The sequence below is a fragment of the Aythya fuligula genome, chromosome 1 (assembly GCF_009819795.1).
Source record: "Aythya fuligula isolate bAytFul2 chromosome 1, bAytFul2.pri, whole genome shotgun sequence".
Classification (NCBI taxonomy): Eukaryota; Metazoa; Chordata; class Aves; order Anseriformes; family Anatidae; genus Aythya; species Aythya fuligula.
This window is the reverse complement of record NC_045559.1, coordinates 55,225,236-55,248,769: the sequence shown is the minus strand read 5'-3', so window position 1 is coordinate 55,248,769 and position 23,534 is coordinate 55,225,236. Positions and strand designations below refer to the sequence as shown.

Genomic DNA, 23,534 nt, shown 5'->3' with positions numbered 1-23,534 from the left:
CTATGCCAGGATGAAAAGAAAACAACCGCTTCTGCCCGAACAATGCAGCCTTGGAACAAAAAGCCGCTGCAAATGGGATTTTTCAGCATCACTCACAACTGGCCGAGCTTTGAAAGACGAAACTTGCAGTCAAAAAAAAAAAAAGAAAAGAAAAGAAAAAGAGAGGCTCCCGGTGAACAGAGAAAGGGCCTGGACAATTTACTTAAAAAGCCAGATGAAAGCAAAGCGGTGTTATATAAATACCGGGAGGCAGGCCGCGGCTTGCGCGCGGTGCAACCCTGCGTTTGCATCAGCTGCTGCTGCTGCTGGCTGCGTGGCGCGGCCCCGTGCTCGCGGCAGCCCGAGGGGACGGAGCCGGAGCCGGAGCCAAGCGAGCCCCGAGCACCTGCGGGCTGCAGCGTGGCTGCCCCGAGGCTCAGGAGGATGCACCAGGCAAAGAGGCCAGCTCTGGTCCTTTTCAGTTGGCAGCAGCTGTCCCCTGCTGCTGTCACCTCCTCCCTGCCCTGGAGCACACCCGGGCTCGGGACGAAGCCGCCCGTCCCTGTCCCCGTGCGCAGCCCGAGGCAGGGCCCGGGTGCTGCCAAGCACACCTCGCCCTGGCGGCCAGCTGCAGCCTCCAGCTTCTGCTCGAGCAAGGCTTGGAGTGGAAAGCGCTGGTGGGGGAACCGCAAAGCTCACGAGGGAGCCGAGGGCAGAAAGACAAGCGGCACAAAGGCCGTGGTGAAGCGCTGCTGCCTCTTCCTTCTCCCCGCTCTCGTGCCTGCGCTGTTGGTGGAGGCGGACTTGGGCCTGGGTGGGTTGCAGAGGCAGGCGGGGAGGACGGGACGTCTCACCTGTGATCTAGTTTGATTGAGGTCCCGAGCTCGAACCCGCTGTACTTTGCCTGATGGTTTTATTGCCGGGGATATCGCGGCTGGCCAAGCCACGAGCCACTCGCAGTTCAACCTGCGGAAAACCGAAACCGGCGGCGAGTGCTCGGCGCAATTCAGCAACGCTTCGGAACGCCGCCGAGCTGAACGCCGCTGCTAACGGCCTGCCCGGGTGCCAGATCTGAGTTGCCAAATCCGTGCGAATCCTGTAATTAGTTGAGAAAAATGGGGAGGGGGGGGAGGAGATAAAAAACAAAGCAGAGAGCCAGGCTGGGTTGGCGACCGGCCCTGCCGAGGGCAGCGTTAGCGGCGGCTGTTCTTGTTGACACGGGCCCGATGCTTGCTTTGGTGTAGGATTCACTGCCTGCGGGGCCAGCTGGAGCCAAATGTGGCCACAACTGGCCCTGTCCACGCTCACAGCACCCGTGTGCTGCACGTCAGGCAACCTGAGTCTCCCATCCCCTCCCAAAACATCGTGGGGGCTCGGTGCAGCATGGCTCTCACCCCACGAGGCTTCAGCTGACAGAGCTGAACGGCTCGGGAAAGCAGCAGCTGCTGCTCTCGGGGTCGATGGAAACCAGCAGAAAGGGATGAAAAAGCTCTGCTTGCTGCAAACCGGGTGTCTTCAACCGGGCCGCGTGGGTTCAGGGCGCAGCCAGGCAGCGGGGTCAGCTCGGCTTCGCTCCCCTCGGGGAGGCAGCGAGCGCCCACACGGTCCTAAAATAGCACCCGGGAGCATGAGGAGCAGAGAGCACTGCTGCAACGCTTGGGAGGAGGGAGTAAATGTTTAACAGACCGGGGGGAATGTTGGATGTGTTTAACTCCGAAAGGGAAGAACAGCATCGTTGCCCGAGTGAGAACAGAGACATTTTCTCCACTGACATGTACAAAGCAGCTGTTTCTGAGAACCAACCTACTGCCTTGGCTCCCTGCTCTCAGGAAAGACCAAGCTCGCATTCAGCTGGCATGAAAATTGCTGTGCAACCCCTCTTTTGACCGCTGTGTAAACACGCTCCTCGCCGTGCTTCCTGCTTGCACCTCCCCAAGCCTCCCGAGCCGTCGCCAGCCAGGGATTTGAATTCGGGTCCCGCTGCAGAAAACATCTCTGCATTTTGAGGCCTGCGCCGTGGTGAAAACCCCGTGAAGCATCACCGTGCCCCCAACCTCTTCCTCGCTGCCAGCCAGGCAGTTTCTGCAGGATTTCTCCCTGTGTACGTGGGTCTCCAGTGTTTATCTCACAGAAACAGTTGCGGCTCTCACATAATGCACCCTAAAGCAGGCTGGCACTTTAATAGCCGAGCGGCTCGTTAGCTCCACTTTTCCCCAGCAGGAAGTGATAAAATAGCTAATTTATACTGTCTCTTCACCGCACAATGCAAAGTCACTGTGTTTTTTCCTGTTCTGTGGGATGGTGAAGCATAAAAGTTGGCTATTGTTGGCTACGTGACGCTGTTCCCCTAACTTTTCCTGCACAAGCAGGGAAGGGGAGACGGTCTTTCCTAGAAGCGTTTACAGAGCAGCCAGCAACACCGAGGTGCAGGGCGGATTGCTCGGCCCGAAACGGGAGCGGGCCAGCAGCCCAAGCCCGTTTCTCCCCGCTCGCTGCTTTACAAATTACATCCAAGTGACATCAGCGCGGGCGGGCGGCGCGCCAGGCCGTGAGCTCAGCCCCGCCGGGAAGGCGGCCCACCTCGGGGGGCCCCGGGCCGGTGAGAGCAGGTGGGAAGGGCGACGCCTGCGGCGGGACGCGCGGGGCTTGGAGCGCCGCTTCCTCGCTCCTTAAAAGGTCACAGCTCGTTCCTGAGAAGGTGCAGGGCAAAAAAAAATAAATAAAAAAAAAATACCTAACGACCTGTGCCAGGGAGGTGAAACGGAGCAGAGCCAAGGCTGATTGAGGGAAACAGAAGCTAGGAAGGGAAAAAAAAACAAACACACACACAGGTCTTACATGGTTATTAGGCACGTATGGTGTGCTCACGCATGAAGTTAAGCGTCGCAGCGGGCACCAGCCCCGATGTTGTACTCGGCCGCTGGGAGCAGGGCACTGCCAAGGAAAACTGGAAGCGTGCAGAATTCAGCTGGACTGTGAGCAGGTGAACGTGGGGAGGAAAAACTGGGAAAGAATGAGGGCTGTTTATGAGATGGGCACACAGCTGCCACCTTAGTCTAAAGGTCGGGGCAATTACCATCGGGACACGGGAGCAGCACTGCAAGCCCTGTGAAAGGAACCCACTTGGTTGCTTTTCGGAACGTTACCTTTTAGTAGGGATCAAGTCGTAACCTGCTCTGTCCCAGCCCATCATTAGGAACCAGCCACTGCCCTGCTGGTACTGCCTCTCACCCCTCTGGACAGACGAGGGACTTCCCTGCGATTTCAGAGAATCAACTTTTATTCTCCAGCTAAACGGAAGTGACAATAAAGTTCTCTTTGTTACAGACCTACAAAAAAAAAAAAAAAAAAAAAAAAGGAGAACCATAAAATACTTCGATTTTCTCTTATAAAATTCTGAGAGGAGCCTGAGGATTTGCAGAGCGTTTGTACCCGTCCCAGGGACGTGAGGACAGCGGGACAAAAACACGGGTTTCACAGACAAGGCAGAGGCATTCCCAACTTTAAAACAAACCCACCCAGGGCAGACAGTCGTCTACAGCCGTCTCTTTGCTGATAAACGCGGGCTCCTCATCCCAGCCACATTGCCCATTTTGAGAAAAAGCAGCCCTGCTCCTCCACACTTTTTACAACTACTGCTGCTCGAGAGAAGGGGGGAGCAGGAAGGAAGGGTTACAGCACTGTCCATCTCCTAAAAAACCCCAAACAAAAGAAAACCCCAGGCTGTACGAGGCAGGCAGCCCACGTGGCCCTCAGCTCTGCCAGGCAAGGAACGCTCAGCACGGACACAGCCGGAGGCAGAGGTACGGCCACCCTATGACTTCAGGCTCCGATGAGTTTCTTGAGGAATGCTTCCAGCTGATCCTCGTCCTTTATCCCCACAAACTTATCCACAACGTCTCCGTTCTTCATGGCCAGCACGGTTGGCACTGCCGACACCTGGGGGCAAGAGAAACACAGAGGTGCGTGTAAGGAGAGTCTGTGAGGGGCACAGCTTCACCCAGATCCCAAATGGAGCTGTGCCTCCCCGAATTCCCCCGCTCCCGGGGACAGTGAGACAACGATGGCTAGCAAGGGACTGAAAGCTTTTCTCTCAGTTGAAGCTTTGCTTCCGAATTTCAGGGGCTTGGATTTTGGAAGCTGAGGGCATCAGTTTGGAAGCAGCTTCGAGGGCCCTACCTGCAGGTGAAGGAGCTGATCCCATGCTGCTCAAAGCAGACACATCCCCTACAAGTAACACAATTTAAAAGGCAAACCCAAGCCTAACCTAACAGGAAAAGGTGAAGCTTTTTCTCCTCTCCAGTACAAATTCTGCTTCTCTTTCCCTCTTATCCTACCACAAGCAAACAAACCCAGTCTTTTATCAGGCTACCTCTCACACACGATGATCTTTAGACGTTTTATGGCCAGGGCAGTACCAGACTGGAGCCAAGTTCTTCTCCAAATAGGACAGGAGCTAGAGCAGGGCTCCCCACCCATCACCGAGCAGGCAGACATCCTGCTCTGGCCGACCAGAGTAACGACAACCCCAACCCATCTTTTCCTTTTCTGCCTAAGCTTTTAGCTGTTGAGCTGGATTCCCGACGATCAGGTAGGAAGAGAAGTCCCTCCAGGCAGTGCCTGCAGGCAGCTGCACTGCTCTGGATGCTATTTTCCTGGTCCAAAACAAAAATTGCTGGGAATTATTGGAGAGAACAGCAGTGGAAATGACGACGCTCCTCAGGGACTCGCTGGGGGTGCAGCGACAGAAGAAACCTCGTAGATGCGATCACGAGGAGGAGCCATCAGAGCTCAGAGATCTGATCCCGCGTGCTGCTGAGCAGACAGCTGGCATGACCACCCTCAGCTCCGGTGCTCTTATCTCTGCAAAGCCTCTCCCCCCCCGAACACGTCCTCTTCTTATCTCGCTTGCTGCCCATCTGCCAGCCTGCACGGCCTTCCCCCCACGTGCTCCCAGCTGTCCCAGCCCCGCTGCCAGCAAGGATCTGCCACGCTCGCAAATCCTTCCTGCAGGAAACCCTCCAGAGCTCTGGCTTTCCTCCCAGTAGGAGGCAGAGATGAAAGGGACATTTTGTTCTTCCCTTCCCGGCCCAGCGCTGTTCCTGCAGCCTGGCCTCGGGGGGCTTTTGTGCAGTCGGATCCGAAAGGGCTGGGAGCGCCGGGGCTGCTGCCACCGTGCCGCAGGTTCTTCAGCTCCTCCTAGTGACCGGCTGGAGCAGGGCTCGAAAACTCAGGCCCCGAAAACTCAGGCCCCAGAGGTGCTGATGGAGCTCAAGACACGTTCCTTTAGGGTTTTAGGGGTGAGAAAGGACACTCCAGCGCGGCATTTCACCTGTCTCCTCCTCTCCCTGATGGGCAACGCTGTGCTGAGCCTCCCCCTGGTTTGCAGAGTGGGTTAGGAACAAGCACGGTCACCCCAGCTCCTTCCTAAAAAATAGAGTATCCAACCAGCAACGCTAAACATCACCCCATAAGGGATGAGAGAGGTTCAGATGGCTCTTCGAAGCACTACAGAGGACCAGACAAAAAAAAAAAACGAGTTACTGGGCTCACTTCACGCGCACTTGCTCCCTCCATCTCCTCCCACGCGTCCCCGAGTCGGGCAAAACATCCGTGCAGGGGGCAGCGTGCCAGGGGGCAGCAGCAGGGCCCGGCTCGGCGCTTTCAGAAGTCACAGAAAAAGCCAGCAGCCTCCGGGAGAAAAGCCCAACGGCAGTGTCAGACCTCAAAATTGGAAGCCGTGAGCGGGCCTCAGCTCCCCTTTGTGTGGCAGGGAGGGAATCCTGAGGTTCTTGGGTGTGCTGCTCGCGAAGCAGATATCTTGGGAATTTCTGGAAGGGAAAGTTTAGATTTCTTTCTTTTTTTTATTATTTTTTTTTTTATGTCCAGTCTGCACTGAACCTAAATAAACCCTCCTCTTACTTCAAAGCACTTGCGGAGGAAATAGCCAGGCTGCTTTTGATCAGCACTCACCAAGCAGATAAACAAACAGAAGCAGCCATGCAGCCTATTCCCGGCAGCACTCGCACTCGGGGAATTCTCTCCCATCCGAAACTGGGGCTTCTGCACCACCCTGGGCACCGACGGGGGAAGGATTTCACCCAGCTTCGGGGACGAGGCGTTAACAGGGACGAGCTCTGTCCACGAGCGATGTCCCCGTGCCCACCTTTCCCAAGGGGCATGGGCAACGGGCCGAGGCAAAAAAAAAAACAAAAAAAACGAATTTATGGAATTTCCAGAGAAAGCAAATTAAACAGAAGTCCTCCTCCCTTCCTGCTCTCGAGGCTGGAGGTCAAGAGCAGGCTGCGGCAGCAGCAAAAGGCCACAGCTGGTGAAGAAGGGCGCTGGACAGAAGGAGGAAAACTCAGAGAAAGAACTTCTGTGTCGCGCTAAGCAGACGGAGGAGGGTGCCCGGATTTTTCTGGTTGCAGGAAACACGTCTGGGCTTCGTGTTAGCCGAATTGTTTGGAGCCAAGGGCAGGGAGAAGCAGGCGTGAAGGCATGCAGAGGCATTCCTCAGCTCCTCCCGGGGGCTCTGTCCTCTCCCCAGGCTGAGGAGCCCGTGGGAGATGACGCTGTGCGAACTGGGGGCCACGCACGTGGCAGGAGAAGAGGCACGGATGGAAGGAGGCTTCCTGGCAGCGAGAGGAGGAGCTGTGAGGGTAACACGGACACAGAAAGCCCCAAACAAAATCCTTCTCAGCCTGCAGATATCCAATCTCAGATGGGAAGGCCTTAAAAAATAAAATAAAAATCCCTCTGGATTCCCTGATCTTTCCCAAATACCACCTCTGGTTCCTCTTGGATCTCGCCCCCAAATTTTCTCATCAGCTCTTCTGCTCCCATCTCCTTCACTGGCAACTTCCCAGCAACACTGAGCACATGCCCAGTGCACGAACCAAGCCTCTGCCTTGAACAGGATGCCCCAAACGACAGAGACCAAACCAGACCCTGCAAATAAAGCGGGTGTGCATGTGATCGGCAATCACTCTTGAGGAACCAAGGAGCTTTCAGCCTCTTTTTCAACCCTTGAGCTGCAGAGCCCTCAGGCTTGCAGCACTCGCCCCCCTCGGCCCTGGCATGCCCGAGAGCACGCCACCTCCTAAAAAAAGCACGGGAGGCTCTCGTGCTCAGCCCGTGGAAGCTGCAAGTGCCATTTGTGGGCGGACGCTCCGCCACAGCGCAGGGAGAAAGTTCTCCCTGGCAAGGAGCAGGAAGGAATGAGCTGCTTCGGGTTCTTCCTCCTCCCAGCACGGCAGGGTTTGGAGTAGGGGGAATCACAGACTCCGAGCTGCCTTCCGCTTGTCCAAACAAAGCCCACGCCGTCCCCTTGTGACGCAGCTTAAGGCCAGGACGCTGCCACCAGCAAGAAATCCTCAGCGAGGGAGGGAAAGAGAAAGAGAGGACGGGCTGGCTGCCCGGAGAACTGTGTCAAGGAATGCAACAGCCTGGGGCTTGTTACTTCGTGTCCCTGCCCTACGCCTGAGCAGCCCGGGCAGGCAGTAAAACGCTGCACGGGACTCCTGGAGGGGGCACAGAGGGCTACCAAGGTGATGAGAGGACCAGAGGACAGGCTGAGAGAGCTGGGCCTGCTTAGCCTGGAGGAGAGAAGACCGAGGGGACATCTCCTCAAGGTGTGTAAGTATCTGAGGGGAGGGTGTTGAGATGATGGAGCCCATCTCTTTCCAGTTGCGGGGTCTCCTCCGCTGGAGATATCCGGAACCTGCCTGGATGCCATCCTTTTTGCAGATTTGGAGGTGGGGACGCCGAATAGGAGCAGCAGGGCTGGAGGAGGGGCATGCAGTGAAATCCACCCACTGCCGAGTGACCCAACAGACCAGGAAGAGGCAGGCAGCAGCCCTGGGCTTCCCCTCCCTGCCCAGGCTGCAGCAGTGCAGGCACCTCTCCTTGGAGAGGGCCCTGCTGCGGGCTACCACCACCGGTGAGCCTGTGCTGGCCCAGCTCCTACCTCGTACTCGATGGCAAGGTCTGTGTGATCGTCGATGTCCACTTTGGCCATCACCACCTTCCCCTCCTGCTTGGCCACCATCTTCTCTAACCGGGGGCCTAGGATCTTGCAGGGACCGCACCACCTACGGAGAAAGAGCAGGCGTGAGAGGAGGCCAGCGCCTTTACCACCCTTTTCTCTCTCTTAAGCCCAACTACAGGACACTGCTGGCACCAAACACCGAGCATAAACATTAACCAGCTCCCCCAGCCCGGGCCGTCCTCTTTTTCTGCTGCTCAACCGCTCGTCCCTGCCCTGCTTACGTGCTGGACTGTGACCCAGATGACCACAACGCTGCTGTGGTGCAAGCGTCGCTGTCAGGTGTGGGGGCAGCCACCTGCACACCTATCAGCTCATGCTGATTGTCGTAGACTTGCCTGCGTACTTGCTGCAGGGTTAGCTGCGAAAATTGCAGATGTAGCAGCTGTTTAAAGCAAGAACACGGCAGCCAGGGCAGATTTTGCAAGGCCACATACGGGGAAAACAGCACTGTGCCTAAACGCACTGGTTAGGGAGCTGTGAACTCCCTCAGACCAAGCAAAATTCAAGTTAAGGCTCTGAGGGCCCTTTTTATGTGAAATACAAGCTCTGGTAAGCTTTGTGCCTCCCTCCACATTCGCTTTCAGGCTTTCCATTATTTGTCCTCTTCTCCCTTGATGTCCCCCAGTTGATGTTGGTTTTGGTTTGTCAGTCTGCTCTGCTCAGCAGCTGTTTTGGGGCTGCTCTGTAGCCTGAATCAGCCACAACTCATATCACAGCACTACAGGACCATGAAAACACTTGAAAAAACACACAATATAAACAGTATTGTTACTCCAACGGATAACGTGCAGGAATATTTTAACTGGCAGGAGCATAACAACAGTTTTATTGACCAGAAACGTCGCTGCTGCTACCATGAGGCTGTCAAGAGCTCTGGCTCAACAGCCCCCGGGGTGCTACAGCTCCAAAGACGCAGCGTGAACCTTTGGGAAGCTCCAAAACGAGCGTTAACGTCACTCGGTGTCTTTTTAGGCTGGCATTTAGCCCCGAGGAGCACTGAAGGGCGTTACAGGAGGCCCTGTGCGATGAAGGGCCCCGCGGCTGGGCGCTGCCGGCCACTTACTGCGCGTGGAAGTCCACCACGACGGGCTTGGCGCTGTTGACCACCCGCTCCTGGAAGTCGCCGCCGTCCTGCACGTTGAAGGCGCTGGGGCGACCCGCGGAGGTCCCCAAGGCCCTGGAGGGCACGGCCAGCAGCCGGCGGAGCGCCAACCTCTGCGCCATCTGCGGGGAGAAGAAGAAGAAGAAGAAAGGGGCGTGAGGGTGGAGGGGGCCGCTCGCGATCCCCTCCCCGATCGCGACCCTGCTGCCTATCGCGACCGCAGCCCCGCACCTCTCCCTGCCCGCAGGTGCCCCGAGCGGCTTCCGGCCGGTTCTGCGGATGGAGCCGCCCCCGCGCCGCTTTGCGGGCTCTCAGTGGCTGCTGCTGCTGTCGGTCGTGCCCAGCCGCCGGCTCGGGGCGGAGCGTGGAGTCCCTTCCCCTCGCAAGCCCCAAATTTATTGGGATTTAGGGGACCGGCCCCGCCCGGAGCCCCCCCGGTAACACAGGAGCATAAAAGCGCAGCCCACCGCCCGGGCAGCCCTTGGGAGAGGGGTTTTGGGGTGAGTGGAGGGGAGAGAAAGAAAGAGGACAAGCGTTTTGTCACCAAAGTGCAGCTGGAAGTTTCTTGTCAGGACGCAGTGCAAAGAGGAGGGGTGTTGGACATGCTTTATAAAACACGGGGGGAACTTTTAGGGTGTTTGGTACCAGATAAGAAAAAAGTTCGGACAGCAGGGCCACGCTCAGTACGAGTCTCTCTGCCCTAGGACCGGAGGCAGGCTGCTCAGCCTTGCAGGGTGAAGGGTCTCTTGTAGTGCTCTCCTGGAAATGAGAAATGATCCCAGCCAGGCTTAGTGAAAACCCAGCACCCCTCTGTGCCCACCTCCAGCACTGCCCTAACTCAGAGGCAGCAAAAACCCCATGCAGTTTGCCCAGAGAACCACTCTGGATTCAGTACACGAACAGATCTTGAAGTACAAACAGCATCCAGGGAGCAGCGCAGGCTCACAGAGGACACGAACAAGTCACCTCACCAGAGGGAGGTGAGGGTTTAAGTCACCCAAATGTCCCTAAAATCTCCCTTTTTGACCCCTGGATGTCGCTGCAGATGCTGGCCTAGGCTATAACCACCACCTTCAGGCAACTCCGAGCACTGCAAGGCCAAAGCGGGCGCCTCAGCACCGCTGGGTTTCAGGCCCTGCCTTGTCCCCCTGGGAGCACCTCGGGCCTTTCTGTAACAGCAAGATCGGGGCAGGTCTTTGGCAACTCGTGGACGGTGGAAGAAGGGATGGGGATGGAAGAGGTGCAGGAAGAGGGGAGAGTCCTGGCCGAGATCTCCGTTACAGAGTTGTCACAACAGCACCCATGGGTTTCTGCGTGGCCTGAGAAACGTTAGAGCTCGTCCTTGGCATTGAGGAGGTGCTGCAGCGGGCGGACGGGGCCGCCGTGGTCCTTCAGGAGCTGGTCCCTGCTGGGGAATTCGTCCCCTGAGAAGTCCACGGCAGAAAAATCCTCCAGCAGGCCGGCTGTGACCGCGTGGCGCCGCAGCCTCTCGCTCCCTGCGAGTCCTTGCGTCCTCGCGTAGCCCTGCTGGCAGAAGGGAGGCAGCTTCTGGCGGGTGAGGGCGAAGAGGAAACAGGATTCTGCCAGGGAGAGCAGAAAAAAATACATCAGACTCACCAGAGAGACCCCGGAGGGAACAATTCCCAAAGGTTTTGGGGAAGCAGCACTTTTTGCTGTCCGGGGAGCGCATCAGAGAGGTGTGCCCGACTGTGAGAGCGCCAGCGCATCGCAGGGAACTCTCAGTTATTAGCAGAAGAGCTCACTCCTGTCCCGTGTCCCTCACGTCCCTCCTCGCCTCAGCCCGAGGCTCGAATTACCTGCGAAGAAACTGCGCAGGTCGGTGCCGAGGCAGTTCTCCAAGAAACGCCTGAGCGGCAGGATGTGGGCGTTCGGGGCCGTCCAGTCGGTGAGAAAATCCTCCACGATGTGGTGGACGGCAGCCGGGCGGGGGAGAGGCCAGTCTGGGGGCCGAAGTTTCATCTCGCGCTCTGCCAAAAGAGACCATTGAGGGAAGCTCTCGGAATCAAAATGGAATTAAAAAGGGGAAGCAGCGAGCAGCCACGACAGCGGGCGCAGTTTTTGCCCTGAGCTCCTGATCCCCACCTTACTCTCACATTTGCAGTCCCCCCCCTGCTAGCTCTGCCCCGAGGAGCCCTGCCACAGCAGCGTTTGCCATCATTTCACTCGGGAAGGGACTGCCCATCAGGCTGAACCATGCCCAAGCTGCTTTCCTCGCAGCTCAGGCTGCTCCCTGAGCTGATCCTTCCAGAGGTGAAGCTTCAGTACCCACAGAGGCTGAAACGCTCACCTGTCGGGAGGCGTCTGTAGTAGTAAATCACGGGGTGCAAGAAGTTGGACTGCCAGGCGTGCTGCGCCTCTCCCACAGCTCGGTTGTAGTAGAAGACATCCTTGTCAGCCCCCGAGAAGTTCCTCCCGTACTCCATCAGGACGACGAAGAGCCCCTCGGGAGCGCTCCTCCCCGTCTGCGTTTCCAGCTCAGCCAGGATTCCCACCGGGTACTCCTCCAGGTATTCAAAGGCCGTGGCATTCCTAGGAATCGCAACCACAACCGTAAGATTTCGCAGCCAGAGAAAAGCCAAGCGGGATCCAACACCCCTGCAGCTGATGGAGGCTAAGGCCAAAGAGCCATCAGCAGTTATTTTGGTAGCTGCAGATCCGGGCTGGACTTGATGCAGAGCTTAGGAAGGCTGCATTTGCTGTTACAAGACTCCCTTCTGTCCCTCCCCAGACTCTGGGATCCCTCTATTAGCACTGCTCAAGGAAAACGTGAGGGGACAGTTGGAGTACTACAGCTCCGAGCCCAGCAGGGCTGTTTCAGCCCTTCAAGAGAAGGAAATAATTGGCAGAATCGGGTACAGAGGCCCAGTGGTACAGGTTTTGAGGTGTCTGACTACGGGATGGAGCAACGTCCTCAGGCAGCACCGCAGCGATTTGCGTGGTGGCACCAGGGGCAGTGACAGAGAAGGAAAAGGAAGAAAGGAAGGGGACGACGGAGCGCAGCGCTGGGACTAATCGCTCGCTCCCTCACTCACTCTCTCAGCAGGACGACGTCAGCCAGGACACCGAACATCTGGTAGAGGCCCGAGGCCTCGTTCACCCGCTTGATGATGGCAGCGGTGAGCTGTGTCACCGGGCGGAGCGCGGACGGCCAGGGGACGCCGTGGTGGCGGTTCTCCAACAGGCGGTGGACCGCGCGAGCTGAGGCGTTAAGGGAAACGAAGACGGGTTGGTTAAAAATCCAGGCTCAGGTGTAAAAAAAAAAAAAAATCTCCTCGTTCTGTCGCGCACGGATTGTAGCAGGACGTGATAAAGAAGCTGACGAGCTCGTCTGTGCGCAGGATCTGCCACCCAGCCCGCTGCTAACTGCAGTGGAGATGCCCTCGGAAAGCTGATGCGGTGCTGAGCGGTTGGTGAGGGGGAGAGGGGTCCCTGGGGATGTTTTTTTACCCCTGAGCAGGCCTTGCAGGGGAAGGACGCGCGCACAGACACTGAAATTCGCCCCCCTGCTCAAAGCTGCCGGGTTTTAGCACCGCAGCGCAGCCCTCTCACCCACTGCCTGTCACCAGGCTGAGTGTTTGGCAGGCAGAAATCTCTTGTTACGCAACTGAGAGACAACGGGCAGCACAAGTACAAGACAAAACAAAGACAGACAACCACAGGCTTCAGATACGACCCTGAGTCACTTCCACGGCCTCCCCTCCCCTGTGCAGCTGCAGCTTGGCTGCGTTTTGTTATTCCTGCTGCCAGCCGAGGATGCGGGGTCATCCCTTTCCAGCAGTGAGCTCTGAATTGTTCCTTCCAAGGGAGCGGCGGCCCCCAAGCTCTGCCCTTCTGCACAGCCCAGCACTCACTTGTGTAGCGGAAGCCGTGGATGAAGCCCCCGGCGGATTTCCTGAAGTCGATGGAGTGGCTAGCGGTGCCGAGAACAAAAAGCCCCCGCGTGCCTCTGGACTCGTAGCTGGGTTTGATCTGAGGATATTTGTTTTTGTTCCCTCTTCCCGGCATCATTCGAAGAGATCTGACGTGCGAAAGAGAAAGAGCAGGCTGTCAGGAAGGGCAGGGGTGGAAAAATCAAAAGGGTTTCTGACACTGCAGACACAACAAGGCGCTGCTTCGTGTCCCCACTGCCTTCCGGGGGATTCAGGAGTCTCCCAAGCACGTAACATCACCAAGGACCTTCCAGAAGGCAGGGGTTCATCTCCAGCTAGCTGTGGCCACCATCAAATTCCAGCCTGTACAGCCTGGAGTGCAGGTTGCATCCTCAGGACAAAAAAGCAGACAAAACCTTGCTGCAGGAGCTGCCCATCCTCACCCCAAAACTTCTGCCCTTCTCCAGGTGACCTGGCAGGTTGAGCCGTGCAGGCACAAACTTTTTCAGCATCAGCCAACCGTGCCCTTCCCTCCCCTCCCAGGTCAGGCCCTTCGTTATTTTTTGCTACAAATACCTGTTTCCCCCAGGCCCTGCTCGGCCCTCACCTGTTGTAGATGGAGAAGTCAAACTTCCAGCCCAGGCAGCGGATGACACGGTCGTAAGGCGCGCGGGTAGCAAAATTATCCAGCTCGTCCTGGGGGAGGGTGACGGAGTCGACGCCTGCACTCGCGTTCCTGTTCTCCAGGTAGAACCGCAGCGTGATGTGCAGCTTCCCCTTCTTGTCCTTGACGATGGCCAGATCTTCCAGGTCCCCCTCCAGAAGCCCATCCAGAGATTTCAGCTGGTACGTGTCCAGCAGGCCGTTGTTAATTGCTCTACGATGAAAGGGGAAGGGGAAGAAAAGCTACAAGAAGGACGGAGAGGTGGGACCCGAGGCTTGGGGTCAGCTCCTGGGAATGGGACAAGTTTACCAGGAGAGGTTTATCCCTTGTTCCTCTCCCCTATGAGCCATGCGTGTGCTCATTAATGCCCTAATTCTCGCCGCGTTCCCTGGCTGCAGCAGCGCTATTTGCCTCGCTGAACGATGGGGTGGAGAGGCACAGAGCGCGCTCGCTGTCAGCCCAGGAGTGGGCAGCAGAGCAATTAACCACACGCGGGTCTGCCGAGCCCCAGGCTTAATCTCTGATCACAGCGCTGCCCTCACGTGAGGCACGCAACATCTGAGCTCTCTTCTGAGATTGCAAGCAGGGGAACAACTCAGGAGGAGCACTTCTCAGCGATGCAAATTCCACAGGAACACTTTCCTGTTTCACGCCGGCCTTGAAGAGCTCTCGTAAAGCTCCTGTGTTCAGCAGCAGCAGCCTGGGCTGCTTTAAACCCAGGACCTAAAGGTAAAAGGCCCCACGTTCCCTCAGCAAACCCCAAAACTGCTGAGCCTCCTCGGCACGCAGCCACTCTCATTTTGTATTCTTATTCCAGCTCCATCAGGAAGAAGAAGAAGAGCAGTTTCCTACCTCAGATCCCCGACGTAGTGCGTGGCCCAGGAGAGGCGCACGCGGGACCGGCTCACCATGTGGATGAAATTCGTGACGCCCAGGATGTTCTCTGCCGTCTCAAAGGCCGAGTTGCCCCGGCCCAAGATCAGCACGGTCTGGCCAGCAAAATCCTCCGGGTTGATGGACACCGTCTCGTAACCCTCCACGTACTCGGAGCCGGGGAAGTTCACCACGTTGGGGACCCACGTGCCAGTGGCCACCAGCAAAACGCTGCAAAAAGAGGGACGGCGTTAGGGAACACGGGAACTGCAGGAAATCGGGCTGCCTTTCCATCCCACTGCTCCTACCGCTAGGGATGCGTCCCCTCTGGTCGCACTGAGTCGGCTGACAAGGTCAATCGGTGCTACGTACGCCCTGGTTTTCAGAGAAACCTCTCCGAAAACCTCTCCCCAGCCTCACCTAATGACCTGCTCCCACCTTCCTTGGCATTAGGCCACCAAAAAGGACTCCTGATGTCATTACGTATGGCAAAAATAAGTGTGGATGCAGCACGTGTAAGCTGCACTTGCTCCCTATCTCTCTCAGTTATCTGCGGATGCGTTTCACAGGTTGGTGACAGGCTGCATTAAAAACTACTTTGATTTAAAACACGCGCTGCGTTTTCATAGAATGGAACAAAAGCCATTCTTAAGAGGGATGGAAAACGGTTTCAACATCTTAAACTACAACTCCTATTCATAAAAATTCACAATTTGAACCGTTAACAGGAAAAGCAAATACGGTAATCCTTTTCTATCCTTCCCTAAGAGCTTTTGCTTAAATATCAGGGCAAACTTTGCAACTTAGAAAGAAGCAGCAGGCAGCCGAGGCTCGCAGCAGCGCCCGCCGTCCCAGCCTTGTTTACACAGCTCCCGCGAGGAACTCCCTCACGCTGCGTGGGCGTCCGACACCGCATTCGGTCCCCTCCGAGCCTGCCAGCCAGCGCCCCTCCGCCTGGCAGCCAGCACGACCTGCTGGCGTAGAGCTGGGGCTCTCAGGAGAGCTGAGAAACCCGCTCCGTATGTTCACATGAGTGACTCGTAGATGGTTTTGAAGAATGCAGTCGAGTAACAGCGCGGGGTGTGTGTGAGCGTGACACGGGGAAGGGTGATTCGGGGATCTGCAGAACCCTTGTCTGTGATTTCTCACGGTCCGCTCCCTCTCTCATGGCAACCCCACTGTTCCCCCATTTCCTCCCGCTGGTTCTGTGCCAGCTACAGGCTTCAGCTAACCGGGGCGTGCTTCTAAACTCTGTTTTTTTTTTTTTTTTTTTTTCTAAACACACGCGGGTTAACTGAGGTTAGACATCGCAGCACCGATTCACACCAGCTTACGCATCCGGCATGGAAATCACGGCAACGGCAGCCAGCTCCTGTCTGCCCTGCCAGCTCGCAGGTACCTGACACATAACGTTGCAACGCTTCCCCAGGAGCTGTTACTTCCCCCTCCCACCCCGCTGAACCCTGTGAAATGTTTTTCCACCACGATGGTGGGTAAAGGCTGGGAGATCTCCACTCTCGGAGCTGTTTATACCTCAACTGGGCAAGGCTTTGAACAACCTGCTAGAGCTGGCTCAGCTTTGAATAACGGGAGTGGAGAAAGCGATCTTTAAAGGTCTCTCCAACCTCATTTGTTCTATGAAACTGTTAGTTTAAGAACACGTGTGGAAAGCTGCGTGGCTGGCCCCTAGCTCGCCCACTACCTGCATTTGTAGTGCTGCCTGTTCTGGTCCGTCAGGACAAAGTAGTGGCCGTTCCAGGCCTGCGGATCCTTGTCCAGCGTGACGTGGACGACGGCCGTGTCGTACTGCACCCGCAGCTCCAGCAGGGCGGCGAAGTCCTCCAGGTAGCGCACCATGGCGTCGGCGTGGGGGAAGAACTGGCGGGAGTAGCGGCGGAAGAGCAGCCGGGGGTCGTGGCTGAGGAGCGAGTTCCAGTCGTGGCGCAGGTTGAACTCGCCGTTCGCCTTCCCGGTGTAGCGCTTGTTGATGCTGATCAGCTTGCGGTGCCGGGGGTAGATGGCGAAGAAGCTGCCGGGCGCGTGGCTGCGCTCGAAGACGAGGTAGTCGCGGCCGGCCCGCTGGAGGAAGTAGGCCGCCTGCAGCCCCGAGGGGCCGGCCCCCAGCACGCAGTAGTCGTGGTAGATAAAAGCGGCAGCGGGAGCCGCGCAGAGGGCACCGGCAGCGAGAACGAGGCGCAGGAGGGCGCCGGGAGCCATGGCGGGGCGGCCGCTGTGGGGAGAGGAGCAGGAGCGTCGCCGGGAGGGGACGGGGCCAAGATGGCGCCGCCGCCTCACAACATGGCGCCGCCCCCCCTCAGCGCCTCGCCCCGCCAGGCCCCGCCCCCCCGCCGGCCGTCAGCCAATAGGGCGGCGGCGCGGCTGCCCCCCGCCCAATAGCGTGCGGGGCGTGGCCGCCGCCCGCCACGCGCGCCTCACCTGGCCCCCCTCCCTCCCTCCCCCCCCCCTCACCTGCAGCGCGCGCCGCTCGCTAAGAAGGGGAAGGGGGGGGGGGGGAAGCGCGCGCTGGGCCCCGCCGCGCGCGCGGGAGCCTCCGCCGGCCGGCGTCACGTGACCCCGCCGCCGCTTCCCGCCGCCGGCAGCAGGGCGCCGCCGCGCGCCGCCAACCACGTGGCCGAGGGGCGGGGAGGGGCTCTTAAAGGGACAGGCGCCCGCAGGGAGGGGGGGGGGTGGGACACACTGCTTGGGGGGGGGGGGTCGACGACACACGGCGACAGACGACAGGAGGCTGGTGCAGAGCAAAGTGACTTTATTCCGGGCGTGCGCCCCGCTGCCAGCTCCTGGGGTGAAGGAGAAGCCTCCCCGCGCAGCCCCGCTCAGCTCTCCTCCTCTGGAAGGGAAGGGAAGGGAGAAATGAAGCGGGGGGAGGGCAGGAAGCAGACCCCGACCCCAAAAAGGCTGCGGGGAACGGGGCAGCTCCTGCCCCGCAGCCCCCCAAACCCCACCTGTCAGCAGTACACCTTTAGCAGCAGCATAACGCTGCTGTAATAAAAGAGGTGAGAGGCTGGGCAGTGCCACAGCCCGAAGGGAAGCAGCTGCGAGCTGGTTTTCCTACAATTTGGGGAGGCTGAGGGCAGCTGCTCCCAAAAAGCGCCCGCAGAGCCCCTGCCAGGGATCGCCGCCAGCCCTATAAGAGCAGCAGGAGCAGCAGCAGCCACGCGTTCACGAAGGCAGCTTGCACACAGGTGGCAGCCCCGTGCTGTACGGGCAGCAGGTTGCTGTCACTCCTACTTCTGAAACCCTAGCTAAAAAAAAAAAAGCCCCAGTGCCAGTAAATTCAGTGCCTGCTGGCGGCTGGAATGAATTAACATCACCCCAAATCCCTGCGGTGCTGAATGAGGCTCTGTAGCAAGCTTCACCCACCCACTAAGCTCAGGCCCTGTGCTTAGTCTCCCCCCCCAGCACCCACCAGGCACCACCCCTGCGCTTTTTCCTCAGCTTTTCACTCCCCAAGTTTTCTGTTCCAACCCCCAGCACCCCCTTTTTCTCCACCACACCCCAGCCCCATTCCTCTCACCGCCATCCCAGTCAGATCCCATCCTTACCGTACGTTTCCCTCTTCCTCCCGGGCGGTGGGTACGCCCTTCGAAAGCCTAAACCACCATAAGCGTGCTACAAACCTTCCTCCTCCTCCTCCTCCTCTTCGTCCTCCTCGTCCTCGTCCGAGCTGAAGGTGCCGTCAGGCAGGCTGTAGATGCGGATCACCTGCTTGTTGGGGTCCTTGAGGATGAGGTACTTGCCCTCGTCCAGCTTCATGCAGATGTCGATGACGCAGCGCAGGATGCCCCAGGCGTTCTCGATGCTCAGGTTGATCTGGCTGGCGAACTCATTGGGCTTGAACTGCTGCGTGCCCAGGATCACGTGGCGGGCAGAGTCCTTCACGTGGTAGCGGGACACGTACCTAGAGACGGGAGCGGCAGGGGATGAATTCCAGCCCCCAGAAGACCACCAGCAAGGAAAGCAGAACGAGGGGTTTGGTTTTCTTCCCTGGGCTGAGCAGGAAGAGCCATCCTCATCCTGGGGCGCTAAGAGGAGCTCCTGGCTACAAGCTTGCTCCATCACAAACTTACCTGGAATCCTTCCGCTAGCCCAAATCCGATGGGACAGTACAAAAGAATAATTAATTACTATTTTTTTTCTGGAAAACTAATTATCAACCACATCATCTGTGGTGAAACCTACTGCTGGGAGGCCCAGCTAGGAGCTCTCTGCTGGTGCTGAGCGAAGAAACCACCCAAAAAGTGCTCAGACTGAGGTGCTTGGGAAAGTGGATGAGCGGCAGAAGCCAGCACAGCAAGCGGTCCAGAAACGCACCTGGAAGATGTTTGGGGTGGAAACGCTGCCTTACCCGAGTTTAAGGTACTCCGATCCAGCCAGCAGCGCGCAGCACGTCCAGCGGGCTAATTTGTAGCTGTTGTTTTTCAGCTCCGTGGCGATCACGGCTCCTCTCTGCGAGTCGAGCTTCTGGCGCCAGTCCACTCCGTTGCAGTACTAAGGGGAGAAGCAAAACTTGGTTAGGAGGATTTTTGGGGAGGGAAGAGTTCGTGAGGGCAGCACTGGAACACGCTGACTACAGCACACAACACCTGGGGACAAGGATAGGGTTCAAACCAACTACCTTGCACCTGGGGGAGAGTTATCAGCCCACCAAAATGTCTTTGATGGAAGGTAACAACCCAGGGGGCACCACCAGATGTTTGTCTCGTCTTGCCTGCTGTACCTGGGGTGTCAGGCAGCAGTGAAGCAGTTAGAGCTAGCTTTGGGATCTTGTTCTTCCTCACCCTGGAATCCCACTCGTTCAGCGTTTTGATGTTGATGAACGACACCTCTCCGTTCGCTCCCGTCATCACTCCGTCGTGCTCACAGCGGACGATGAGGTCGATGTCGTCTCCCAGCTTCCACCTTCGGTACCTGCAAACACGCAGTCCAGCCGGTTATTTCTCAGCCTCTTTCTCTTCCAGATACAAAAATTCAGCAAAATCCTTTCACCCTCTATTTACTCTTTCTGTCTAGTTTTGCCTGCAAACCACACCGACATCCTGCATCCTCACCAAAGGTGGGAGAGAGAAATTCACATACCTGTATGCAACAGAAGCCACTTCATTTTTATCCATGTCATCCTCCACAAAGGGGTTTGGGTTGGGAAACTTGTATTTCTCCTTTCCCTGCAGAAGAAATCAGAAGGGTTTAATTAGGGGTGGAAACAAGAAGAAAAACAAAACCAAAAAACAAACACAAGAGCTCTCCTGTTGGGTAATTATGCTGTTATAGCAACACTAACTAAACTTCCCCTACATGGAAAAACACTAAAAAAATTAAGGCAGCTGGTGAGAATTCTTATCTCCACAACACTTTGCTGTAAACATTACTTCTGTCAGCATTTCTGCTTTAATTAGTGTACTCAGAAGCCTGCCTCCTTCACCAATGGGAGTGGGATTTCTTCTTTGGGGGGTAAAGGTGAAAATCTTTCCACAAAAAAAAGTTGAGCTGCTCACCGTAAGTAATCCCAGCTCTTTCAAAACTGAAATAACATCAATGTAAAATATCTTTGTCAATTATAACACTTCAGTACTAAACTGCTTTATTAAAGAAGTCTGAATAAAGTCTCTTCTCCAGACTCTGCACCACACAGCCCCTACTACCCAGGGCTGCTTGGCCTTACCATCCTCAGACACTGCTGGGAGAAGTTATGGTTGATGTAGGTGGCTTCCATGGCAAGGTTGCGGGGAGAATTAAAGGAGTTGCCCTCTTCCTGCGGTGGTTCGTTAGCTGTTTCACTCACTGTCAGGAGGTCTGGGAACAAAACAAGTCAAAAACAATTATATTAGGGGAGTAGCCACCTCTGCTTTGAGGAGTTTCTAGCCCCACACTAAAGCAGATCAGTACTGAAAGGTCCGCAATGTACTGCAGCAATCAGGTTGTTCCAGGTGTCTCAGTTTGGACACAGATACAAAATCAATAATAGGAATAATAAAAAAAAAAAGCCTAAAGAAAAGTGAGACTACCATAAAAGATTTTTTTTTTTCAGTACTTTTCCTTACCAAAATCTGAATTGTCCCTCTTGTCAAAGAACAGCTTGGATCCAACTCTCTGGACAATGATGTCCCAGGAGTACACCGAGCGAGTGCAGCTCATCAGCGTGGCCAGGATGGCATCCGTGGCAAACACGTTCCCTTGGGTCTTGGCCAGCTACGGGTACAGAAGAAGGAAAACTCTGTGTTTAAGCAAAACCAACCAACATCCCCTTCCCTTTTCCAGCCAAGATCAGAGGTGTTGGCAAACCAGGTCATGAATTCCTTCTCCCATGCTTGGGAAGCTACACTGGGTTTGGCGAGCCAGTGAGCGTACCTTTCGGATAACTGGGTCATCAGTAGTGGTGACGGTATGGAAGATGCGCTTAATGCTCCTCAGCAGCTTCTCGTTCCTCGTTGTAATGCGGTCAAAAGCTTTGTCGTAGTATTCTAGGGCTCCGCAGCACTCTCTGCAGAGAGAAAAGGGGGACCACCTCGATACCCGCACACAAATACCACCTCGCACAACCCACACAGGACTGAGGGGATGGTTGGGTGTTCCATTACCCCTCCCCAGTCTGGGTACCTCACGAGGAACAATGGGATTACGCTAGGAGGCCCCCACCCTCCTGCTTTCCAAAAATGGGGTCATTTCAGGAAGCACACCGCTGGCTGCTTGAGGAACTCACATGTCCTGCGGCTCTGACACCTCCAGGTAGCGCATCTTCATCAGCCGAGGGAAATCCATCTCCTCCTTCACCTCCCAGTCACTGCGCACCTCCACAGAGGAGTCACGAGGCTTCTGCTGTGCGGCCAGAGGCGAAACAGAGAGAGAAACAGCCACAGCACATCAGGATTGGTGCAGGAGAAGTTTCCCCACGAGCACAGCAGAGAAACGAAGCCGTCACAGGGAGTCAGAACCAGCTAGTTTACCTGTGATTTTTGGTCCCATTTCTGCCTCACTCCAAACTGCTTCTGAAACTTCTTTTGTAGACGCAGACGATCTCTGAAGTGATAAATACGTGAAAAGCCATGAAGACAATTTCTCGGTTCCTACATGCCACAATGACTCCTACACTTCCAAATTACCACCAGAGGAACGAGGCTTTTAGGCACCAAGCCACTGACACATTTGCTGAGCATTCTGGTGATCAAAATGCCTGAGGCACCCAAAGCTGTTCTTCACTCTGAACGCTCCAAGTATTTTTATCCTTAATGACTACAACACAGTTTTCAGAAAGGGCACAACCTGCTTTACTCTGTCATGTTTACCTTCCAAATTCAATTCAAAATTTCTCCTGAATTCTTGGGAGATTCTCCTAAGGATTCTCCTGCTTGAAACCCATGCTTATAACTACCAGTCACCACAGTGAAACACTGGACTGGAAATACCCCAAAATTCTTTTTCGCTGTTAGCTCTAGTGAATTCCGTTGCAGTAACTAAACCAATTTGTCGACAGCACATTTGCACACTCCAACACGAGTACAGAATGCTCGTATCTGAGGCCCTCACCTCTCCTTCTGCTTGGCACTCTTTGGCAGCGTCTGCATGCTGAACTGCAGCATGTTCCGACGGTCCTTGTCTCTCCGCAGGTTCCTCTGTGGAAACGCAGGGAAAAAATAAAAATAAGTAATAATAATAAAAAAAGATGTTTTAGTGACAAAGTAATTGTGTATCGCTCAGCCTCTCCTTTGAGGCTGTTTCTGAAAAGAAGCATTACCTGTGCAAATCGCATACGATTCCTCTGGTACGCAGTTTTCTGCGTGCGGGCTGTGTCCACCAGCTGGAAGCTCGTCTCATCCTCCTCATGGAAATACGCGTACTGACTCCCGCCACCGAACTGAGATGAGTACTTGTCTGGAAATAAAGAACATCATCTTGCTTCCGAGCTTCTCGGGAAAAAAAACAAAAACCTGACACTCCAACCCCCTGAAATTCCCTCCAACAGCCTTCACTCAAGGCTGATGCATGAAGTGGGGCTCCTGACTTATGCCACGAGGTAGAACAAACCCCTAAGAAAACCCTGAGGACAGGGAGAGTCCCATGGAGCCCTCCCAGCGGTGAGACATGCTCCTGAATTTAAGGAGCCTCTTTTGCTGAGGCGTGCAGGAAGCCACTACAGAGCCGGTGCGGAACATGAAAGCAGGAATGACGTTGGAAGGAAGCTTTGCATAAAATAAGTGAGAGGGACAGCCACCGGACAGCACGTACTTGTGTATCTCTTATCCTGATACGTGGCTCCTGTCCAATCAGCCACCTGAGGACAAACAGAAAGAGTCAGAATAAGTATTAACACGATGTTTCTCTGATTTTATATAGGCAGGACTTCAAGCAGCAGAAGCAACAACTCCCAGCCCTGCCTGCCAGCCTTATGAACAGTTTGCATTTGCCCCAACCGGCACACACCACGGAGCAGCCACAGCACAACGCGAGGCAGGCCAGCAGCGTGCAGGGAGGGCTATCAGGGGGTGCACGGGGCCCGTAATGTCCCACAGAACAACGCCGGTACCTTCCCCAGGCGGTCTCCTTTGCTGAAGGGCTGGTAGGGCATATCCCTGAACTGCTCGGGCACGGCACATGGCCCCCAGCCGGACGGGTTGTCCTGGATCACGGGGGTCACGAACTTGGCCATGGCTTACACCTCCTGCGAGGGAACAAACAGCGAAGAAACCCCCTCAGCTACCGGGCCCTGACGGGAAGGGCCCGGGGAGGGGCTGGGGCCCGGCCCACCGGAACCAGCAGCGGGGCCGGGGCGGGGCCGGGGGGGTCCCGGTGACCACGGGGGGGGGTCCTAGGAGAGTTTCGGAGGGGTCCCAGTAGGGTTTTGGGGGGTCCTTGAGGGGTTTTGGGGCGGCCCCGGCGCCCCCCTGACCTGCGCGGCCCCGATGGCGGCGGATGGCGGCGGGCGAAGAGGCGCCCGGCCCGCCCTCAGCGCGTCATCGCCAC

General features: G+C 56.4%; 3 protein-coding genes across 4 annotated transcripts; all 3 read right to left on the bottom strand.

Moving 5' to 3' along the window:
• Window positions 1-2,811: 2,811 nt before the first annotated feature.
• Window positions 2,812-9,413, bottom strand: TXN2 (thioredoxin 2). The gene is made up of 4 exons (XM_032192014.1): window positions 9,363-9,413; window positions 9,093-9,253; window positions 7,949-8,072; window positions 2,812-3,918 (listed from the first exon to the last, which is right to left on the bottom strand). The coding sequence occupies exons 2-4, from the start codon at window positions 9,251-9,253 to the stop codon at window positions 3,802-3,804; spliced, it is 402 nt and encodes a 133-aa protein (XP_032047905.1). The 5' UTR covers window positions 9,363-9,413; the 3' UTR covers window positions 2,812-3,801.
• A 213-nt stretch (window positions 9,414-9,626) lies between these two features.
• On the bottom strand, window positions 9,627-16,775 carry FOXRED2 (FAD dependent oxidoreductase domain containing 2). Its single transcript, XM_032195985.1, has 8 exons — window positions 16,261-16,775; window positions 14,538-14,789; window positions 13,629-13,898; window positions 13,004-13,170; window positions 12,185-12,350; window positions 11,440-11,681; window positions 10,949-11,119; window positions 9,627-10,711 (listed from the first exon to the last, which is right to left on the bottom strand). Exons 1-8 carry the CDS (start codon window positions 16,773-16,775, stop codon window positions 10,461-10,463), a joined length of 2,034 nt encoding a protein of 677 aa, XP_032051876.1. The 3' UTR covers window positions 9,627-10,460.
• Window positions 16,776-17,308: 533 nt separating this feature from the next.
• On the bottom strand, window positions 17,309-23,534 carry EIF3D (eukaryotic translation initiation factor 3 subunit D). Of its 2 annotated transcripts, none has more exons than XM_032207394.1 (15): window positions 23,461-23,534; window positions 23,098-23,232; window positions 22,800-22,845; window positions 22,309-22,445; window positions 22,101-22,186; window positions 21,521-21,593; window positions 21,277-21,392; window positions 20,925-21,057; window positions 20,618-20,765; window positions 20,239-20,369; window positions 19,656-19,741; window positions 19,358-19,487; window positions 18,925-19,067; window positions 18,197-18,477; window positions 17,309-17,406 (listed from the first exon to the last, which is right to left on the bottom strand). In XM_032207394.1, the coding sequence occupies exons 2-15, from the start codon at window positions 23,218-23,220 to the stop codon at window positions 17,393-17,395; spliced, it is 1,647 nt and encodes a 548-aa protein (XP_032063285.1). In that variant the 5' UTR covers window positions 23,221-23,232; window positions 23,461-23,534; the 3' UTR covers window positions 17,309-17,392. The 2 variants fall into 2 exon arrangements, with proteins under 2 accessions (XP_032063285.1, XP_032063286.1); XM_032207395.1 differs by having other exon boundaries at window positions 21,277-21,389.